General features: G+C 39.3%; 1 protein-coding gene across 1 annotated transcript; it reads right to left on the reverse strand.

Moving 5' to 3' along the window:
• Positions 1 to 2,656: 2,656 nt before the first annotated feature.
• LOC112237817 (GTPase IMAP family member 8-like) lies at positions 2,657 to 6,978 on the reverse strand. The gene is made up of 3 exons (XM_024406416.2): positions 6,466 to 6,978; positions 4,585 to 5,194; positions 2,657 to 4,371 (listed from the first exon to the last, which is right to left on the reverse strand). The coding sequence occupies exons 2-3, from the start codon at positions 5,162 to 5,164 to the stop codon at positions 3,392 to 3,394; spliced, it is 1,560 nt and encodes a 519-aa protein (XP_024262184.2). The 5' UTR covers positions 5,165 to 5,194; positions 6,466 to 6,978; the 3' UTR covers positions 2,657 to 3,391.
• Between the last annotated feature and the right edge of the window lie 1,713 nt (positions 6,979 to 8,691).

Below are 8,691 nucleotides of genomic sequence, written 5' to 3' on the forward strand. Positions count from 1 at the left end.
GTATTGAGGTGAGTATTGAGTAAATATTGAGGTGAGTATTGAGTGAATATTGAGGTGAGTATTGAGGTGAGTATTGAGTAAATATTGAGGTGAGTATTGAGGTGAGTATTGAGGTGAGTATTGAGGTGAGTATTGAGGTGAGTATTGAGGTGAGTATTGAGGTGAGTATTGAGGTGAGTATTGGGGTGAGTATTGAGTAAATATTGAGGTGAGTATTGAGGTGAGTATTGAGGTGAGTATTGAAGTGAGTATTGAGGTGAGTATTGAGGTGAGTATTGAGGTGAGTATTGAGGTGAGTATTGAGGTGAGTATTGAGGTGAGTATTGAGGTGAGTATTGGGGTGAGTATTGAGTAAATATTGAGGTGAGTATTGAGGTGAGTATTGAGGTGAGTATTGAGTAAATATTGAGGTGAGTATTGAGGTGACTATTGAGGTGAGTATTGAGTAAGTATTGAGGTGAGTATTGAGTGAGTATTGAGGTGAGTATTGAGTAAATATTGAGGTGAGTATTGAGGTGAGTATTGAGGTGAGTATTGAGTAAATATTGAGGTGAGTATTGAGGTGAGTATTGATGGTGAGTAAATATTGAGGTGAGTATTGAGTGAGTATTGGGGTGAGTATTGAGTGAATATTGAGGTGAGTATTGAGGTGAGTATTGAGTGAATATTGAGGTGAGTATTGAGGTGAGTATTGAGGTGAGTATTGAGGTGAGTATTGAGGTGAGTATTGGGGTGAGTATTGAGTAAATATTGAGGTGAGTATTGAGGTGAGTATTGAGGTGAGTATTGAGGTGAGTATTGAAGTGAGTATTGGGGTGAGTATTGATGTGAGTATTGAGTAAATATTGAGGTGAGTATTGAGGTGAGTATTGGGGTGAGTATTGAGTAAATATTGAGGTGAGTATTGAGGTGAGTATTGGGGTGAGTATTGAGGTGAGTATTGAGGTGAGTATTGAGTAAATATTGAAGTGAGTATTGAGGTGAGTATTGAGTAAATATTGATGTGAGTATTGATGTGAGTATTGAGGTGAGTATTGAGGTGAGTATTGAGGTGAGTATTGAGGTGAGTATTGAGATGAGTATTGAGGCGAGTATTGAGTAAATATTGAGGTGAGTATTGAGTAAATATTGAGGTGAGTATTGAGGTGAGTATTGAGTAAATATTGAGGTGAGTATTGAGGTGAGTATTGAGTAAATATTGAGGTGAGTATTGAGGTGAGTATTGAGGTGAGTATTGAGGTGAGTATTGAGGTGTATACAGGGTTCATCTGTAAAATAGACCTTGGTCTCAGCATGACTCCCTGTCCAAATAAAGGTTGAATAAATATAGGAGTTCACAACATTATCCCAGGACAAACAAAAGACAAGTCCTGCATATTCTCAGAACTGTAAAGTAGAGAGGCTGTTAGAGCTTCTACTGGACAGTGAGTACAAAAACCATTTCCCATCTGTACAGGACATGTGTTTCACAATAGTTACAATAACACTTTTTACCTGACATTAAAAACGGGCCGTTATTTATTTGGTGTGTATATTTATGAATGATGGCCAGCCTTAGGCTGGAGACATGCTCGCTAACAGGGATGCAAACTGATTTGTGCATTTTAGAGCATTGAGCTTATTGTGCGTACGGACCATTCCTGGGATCTTTTATTTGAGCTATTGAAACATGTGACTAACACTTTACATGTTGCGTTTTATATACATTTGTTCAGTATAATTCAAACGATAAAAGAAACCAAACACAATTTTTAAAAATTAAAACACGTCTGCATTCTGTGAACTACAAAATGAGATGGAACACCTTGGCACTCTGTTAATAAATGAGATGGAACACCTTGGCCCTCTGTTAATAAATGAGATGGAACACCTTGGCACTCTGTTAATAAATGAGATGGAACACCTTGACACTCTGTTATTAATAAATTAGATGTAACACCTTGGCACTCTGTTAATAAATGAGATGGAACACCTTGGCACTCTGTTAATAAATGAGATGGAACACCTTGGCACTCTGTTAATAAATGAGATGGAACACCTTGGCACTCTGTTAATAAATGAGATGGAACACCTTGGCACTCTATTAATAAATGAGATGGAACACCTTGGCACTCTGTTAATAAATGAGATGTAACACCTTGGCACTCTGTTAATAAATGAGATGGAACACCTTGGCACTCTGTTAATAAATGAGATGGAACACCTTGGCACTCTGTTAATAAATGAGATGGAACACCTTGGCACTCTGTTAATAAATGAGATGGAACACCTTGGCACTCTATTAATAAATGAGATGGAACACCTTGGCACTCTGTTAATAAATGAGATGGAACACCTTGACACTCTGTTATTAATAAATGAGATGGAACACCTTGGCACTCTGTTAATAAATGAGATGGAACACCTTGGCACTCTGTTAATAAATGAGATGGAACACCTTGGCCCTCTGTTAATAAATGAGATGGAACACCTTGGCACTCTGTTAATAAATGAGATGGAACACCTTGGCACTCTGTTATTAATAAATGAGATGGAACACCTTGACACTCTGTTATTAATAAATGAGATGGAACACCTTGACACTCTGTTAATAAATGAGATGGAACACCTTGACACTCTGTTATTAATAAATGAGATGGAACACCTTGGCACTCTGTTAATAAATGAGATGGAACACCTTGGCACTCTGTTAATAAATGAGATGGAACACCTTGGCACTCTGTTAATAAATGAGATGGAACACCTTGGCCCTCTGTTAATAAATGAGATGGAACACCTTGGCCCTCTGTTAATAAATGAGATGGAACACCTTGGCCCTCTGTTAATAAATGAGATGGAACACCTTGGCCCTCTGTTAATAAATTAGATGGAACACCTTGGCACTCTGTTAATAAATGAGACAGATTATTTGAGGGATGTGTGATGTCATTCATCCTTACACATTAACACGTGATAGTTTGTTCAGTCACATCCTTCTCCCCATCTAATCCCTCCCAATTACACCTGCCCTGATAGTCCTGCAATCTCCGATTACAACTGCCCTGGTAGTCTAGTCCTGCAGCAAAATTTGCACAATTCTTATATATTTTACCTTTAACTAGGCAAGTCAGTTAAGAACAGATTCTTATTTTCAATGACGGCCTAGGAACAGTGGGTTAACTGCCTGTTCAGGGGCAGAATGACAGATTTATACTTTGTCATCTCTGGGATTTGAACTTGCAACCTTGTGGTTACTAGTCCAACGCTCTAACCACTAGGCTACCCTGCCACCCCATATTATGTTCTATCCACTAACAAGTATCTACAGCAACATGGGTACCTCGAAAATAACCTTTCAAATGTATCCTCAATTGTCTGTAAATATTTCCAGATGATTAAAATGACCTGTGAATTAGCACATTTGTGAAAGATCGCTGTAATTGTGGGCAGGTTTGTGGGGAAATGTTCTGGCAAGGATGATGGTGTTTTCCAAAAAACGTGTAAAAGATTCACACATTGCCACCCAGATGGTGACCACCCAGTTGCAAAAGCGTCTCCAGGCAGTACTCAGCCTATCGCTGTAATCTGTAGCGGACTCTCTTAGTTCTCGCATGATAGTGCGCGCTATGCCGACAATCTCACCAACATAGGCTGTACCACCATTGACTTGTACCATCTCATCTACCTTCGTAAACAACTCCCTAACCTGCCGTTTGTTGTTCATGGATGTGTTGTTGAAGATACAGTATCTGCCACCACACATTTCCACAAGGTTTTTAAGATCCTCGTTTGCCTGTATATTTTGTTCAATGTTTTGGCTGCTGGGTCTATCACCATGTGTGAAAAGAACCACTGCATATTTTAAGGCCTCCTTACCAAATGCCTTTTTCAGTAAGTAAATTATCTCATCATCATTCTTTTCAAACCTGCCCAGCTCAATCACTAAGACAAAGGCATGCAGCCCCTCTTCAGCGAGCAGGCAACTCTTCATCATCTCATTAAACACATGCTGAGGAGTGTGTTTCCCCTTGGAGAGGCCAGGTGTGTCTATCACCTTGACTTCCCTTCCTGCCACTACTGCTGATTTGGCCTCGCTTTTTTCTGTTACTGAGTTAAAGCTACAGTCAGACCTGAACTGCTCTGATCCTCTCAGACCCAAAATGGTGTTTCCTGATGCACTCTTCCCAACTCCACTTCTGCCCAGTAACACAATTCTTCTCTCAGCTGAGCTCTCCGTGGTGTTTTCTGATGCACTCTTCCCAACTCCACTTCTGCCCAGTAACACAATTCTTCTCTCAGCTGAGCTCTCCGTGGTGTTTTCTGAATTCATGTTGGAAGCTGATGAAGAAGATGAAGCTGATGAAGCTGATGAAGAAGATGAAGCTGATGAAGCTGATGAAGAAAAAGCAAATTTGTAAAACACTTTTTTTTTTGAGTTAATAGAACGACTGATACTGACAATTGTCTCAATAATGTTATTATATTAATTAATTAATCATGTTATTATATTAATTATCCCCAGATGTCCTTTTCAAATGGAAGACACACTTTAACCCGCTTGTCTTTAACAACAGTTTCTACAGGAACAACATTTACAGTACTCACTAGTCTTTTGGAGTGATTCTAGTTTGGTCAGAAGATTGTTAACCTGATCACGACTCTCTATCTTATTGTTGAACAGATAGCACCTCCCCTGGAATTTCATCACTGCTTCACGGAAGTCTTCAGCTCCTTCTTCTTGAATCATGTCATCCACTGTCAGCTCATCTGCCATGTCACCATGTGTCAACAGGATACAGCTTCTTTCCATTCCCTCTTTACCAACTATGTCTTCAATTCTCTCCACGGCTTCTTGCTCTCCCTTTGTGAACCTGTCCACTTTTATTACCACAAGGAAAACACAGGGGACAGGAGCTTCCATGGCCCGCTTGCACTCTGCCTCAATCAGTCCATCAGAGCTGTTAGTGCTGAAAATACCCACAGTGTCCACCACAGAGATATTACGACCATTAATTACGCACATTTCTTCTGCACAATCTTTTGTCACACTTTTGACTAAACTCCGTTTGGACAGAAACGCTTTTCTTCCCAGGATGGTGTTCCCTGATGCACTCTTCCCAACGCCTGTCTTGCCTAACAGGACAATCCTAAGGTGCGGTGACTCTGCCATTCTTGACTCAGCCATCACTTTCGTCTTAAGATGTCCCGAGGATCACTATAGGAAACAACAAGCGTTAAGCACCTTCAGCAGGTGGAGCTGAGTCATTGAGGAGGTTTGCTGAACAAACTGTGAAAAATATTGTTTGTTTATCTGAAGAGAATAAAGTAGAATATCCATATAAATATATCAATGAAAATGGGTAGGAATAACAAGCCATTTGGATAGTCTTAACTTAAAGGAGCAATCTGCGATTTAAACGACAAAGTGGGCACCCAGCCATTTTAGTTGTTGTAAAGAACTGAGGGATGGAGCTGCAGAAATGTAACCCCTCAAATTCATAGACAAGAGCTAGATAGATAGCTGGATAGAATGAGGAACCATCCATGATATCAAACATGACCGTCTTAACCATGTATTGAGGATATATAGTGTTTGTTTACATTATCTTTGTTCACAAACATTGGAGTAAAACAAACTTATATTTGGGGTTCTGATAGGGTATGACAGTTGAACTAAGCTCATGAGGCATTTATAAGTTATACAGTATTCTTCAAGAATCAATGGGTACAAATCATCAATGTATACATCCAAAAATGGGATGTAGCTGATTACCCCTTTAACTAAAGTACCTTTGAAAAAAATCAAAACTATTATTTGATGATCTAAATCTGGAGTCTGACGTTAATAATGTTAACAGAATGTAAATTAGCCAATTAAAACATAAAACATGTTTTAAGTGAGAATGAGGCAGGTCTGATGTCGAAAAAGACAAGGAAGTTATTGCAATCAGATGAAATGTTTGCAGTGTGTAGTTCCAGTAGTTGGCGATATACAGTGTTGATAAGTGATAGGGAGTAGTGAAGTACATATAGTTCAACTAGTAATTTAATTAACTACATTTTGTAGTATCTTAGTTGAACAAATTCAAATCTTGGTAGTGTAATTACTTGTTTGCCATGTAATCCAATCCTAGATTGCAAATTCAATGTAATCCAACATCTAACATCATGAAGGTGAAAGAGAGTAGAGTAGAGTAGGCAACTTCCTCAGGCACAATCCAGCAACCTTACCACTAAATACAAAAAGTCATTTACAATTTGAATCATCTTTCTCTTCCTTTCTGACTTCCCCAAGAGATAAAACCCCACCCATTATAATATAATATAATAATATAATCCACATTGAGACAAATGAGCTACAGTCAAAATTTGAATAACTCTCAAATTTTACTGCATGTGATTATGAAAATTATTATGAGTCACTCACTAATGATAGGCCAAGCAGCTCATTATTAAATAATCTTTGAATAAAATCTTTACACTTACCTTTTTTGTCTGATAGACTTATGTGTTTTAGAAGGAACGATTTAACAATCTATAATAAGGTCTGATCTATCAGTTAAACTGTAGCCTACTTTCAGTTGTGAATGTTATATAAGAGATGTCCTTCTTCTTCGGTTGGGTTTATCGACGGTTGGCATCCAAAATGATGGTGCGTTACCGCCGACTACTGTACTGGAGTGTGGGCCGCAGGAGACAGAGAGAAACTAAACCCTACCTGCCAGACGCGTTGCTCTTAAAAAAAAAGATAACAACATATTTGAGACGATATAAAAAGACGTTCTACTCAATATAATCTTGAAACGAATTTCCTGTTTTCCCTTTTCCATCATACTAGATCTCAACCTCTCTCTTTCCCTCTCATACTGCACACACTGACACATGCTCCACGGTCTCTGTTTCCTGGCAATAATCACACTTTCCTGTTGGATGCGTCACATCCTATCACATTTAAGGTCTCATTCAACAGACTGTGTCCAACACTTAATCTTGTAAAAATAGCCTCCTCTCTTCTGTCCCTCCCTTACCGTCCTCCCCTCCCTGACTTTCCTCTGCCTGCCCTTAGTATCTCTATTCCACTGCTCCTGTCATCTCTACACCATCGCTGTCCATATCAGGCTTTAAACCTGTCATCTCTACACCATCACTGTCTATATCAGGCTTTTAACCTGTCATCTCTACACCATCACTGTCCATATCAGGCTATTAACCTGCTCCTGTCATCTCTACACCATCACTGTCCATATCAGGCTATTAACCTGTCATCTCTACACCATCACTGTCCATATCAGGCTATTAACCTGCTCCTGTCATCTCTACACCATCACTGTCCATATCAGGCTATTAACCTGTCATCTCTACACCATCACTGTCCATATCAGGCTATTAACCTGCTCCTGTCATCTCTACACCATCACTGTCCATATCAGGCTATTAACCTGTCATCCCTACACCATCACTGTCCATATCAGGCTATTAACCTGCTCCTGTCATCTCTACACCATCACTGTCCATATCAGGCTATTAACCTGTCATCTCTACACCATCACTGTCCATATCAGGCTATTAACCTGCTCCTGTCATCTCTACACCATCACTGTCCATATCAGGCTTTAAACCTGCTCCTGTCATCTCTACACCATCACTGTTCATATCAGGCTTTTAACCTGCTCCTGTCATCTCTACACCATCACTGTCCATATCAGGCTTTTAACCTGCTTTTTGCCCCTGCCTTGCTCATTTAAAAAAAAAAATTGTACCTTTATTTATACAGGTTATTTCTCATTGAGATAACATCTCTTTTTCAAGAGAGTCCTGGTCCAATAGCAGCAGGGGGAACAACGTTTCAGACAAAACAACGTACATACACTAACACAACATTAAACAAAACTATAAACACATACAGTACAACAAAAACATTTTACGTTAAAAACACGAAAGTCTTGACTAAAAACAGCTGTCCTAAAAACAATTACACTCTTCTATGATATAGACATCGATCAAGTGTTTAAACTCCACCAACGAAACTAGATCACCACATTTTAAAGTGTTCAGGAGAGAATTCCAGGACCACGGTGGTGAGTAACTAAAACTATTTCTACCATGTCCTGTTCTAATTCTTGGTACAAACGACAATGGGACCGTAATTTATATTTATTTACTGACCTGACTAAAAAAAGAACAGAGATAAAATGGCATTTTACCCAATGTGGCCTTATAAATAAGTGTATCCCAGTGTTTAAGCCTACGCAAGGTCAATGACGACCAGCCAACAGCGCTGTAGAGATCAAACTTTTTTGATTTGCAATGAGCCTGAGGGCTGCATGATACACTGAATCAAGTGCACTCATGGTAGTGGTTGAGGCCTATATATAACATCACTATGAATTACTTAAAATCATACAATGTGATTTTCTGGATTTTTGTTTTAGATTCCGTACACAGTTGAAGTGTACCTATGATACAAATTACAGGCCTCTACATGCTTTGTAAGTAGGAAAACCTGCAAAATCGGCAGTGTATCAAATACTGGTTCTCCCCACTGTGTGTGTACACTTTAACTTGGTCTATAGTATGTCCAGCCAATGTAGCAATGACATGATTAGTAACATGCCTGGCATTTGAAAATACAACATCAACACCCCCACTACTTAGTGCTTGGTTAGCTAGTACATCAACTGCCTCATTCCCCTCCACCCCCACATGGGCTGG

The sequence above is a fragment of the Oncorhynchus tshawytscha genome, linkage group LG30 (genome assembly GCF_018296145.1).
Source record: "Oncorhynchus tshawytscha isolate Ot180627B linkage group LG30, Otsh_v2.0, whole genome shotgun sequence".
NCBI lineage: Eukaryota > Metazoa > Chordata > Actinopteri > Salmoniformes > Salmonidae > Oncorhynchus > Oncorhynchus tshawytscha.

Coding starts and splice junctions, on each gene's coding strand:
- LOC112237817 (XM_024406416.2), bottom strand. CDS start 5,164: ATGGCTGAGTCAAGAATGGCAGAGTCACCGCACCTTAGGATTGTCCTG. Junction 4,372..4,584: donor AGAATCACTCCAAAAGACTA/GTGAGTACTGTA, acceptor TTTCTTCATCAG/CTTCATCAGCTTCATCTTCT.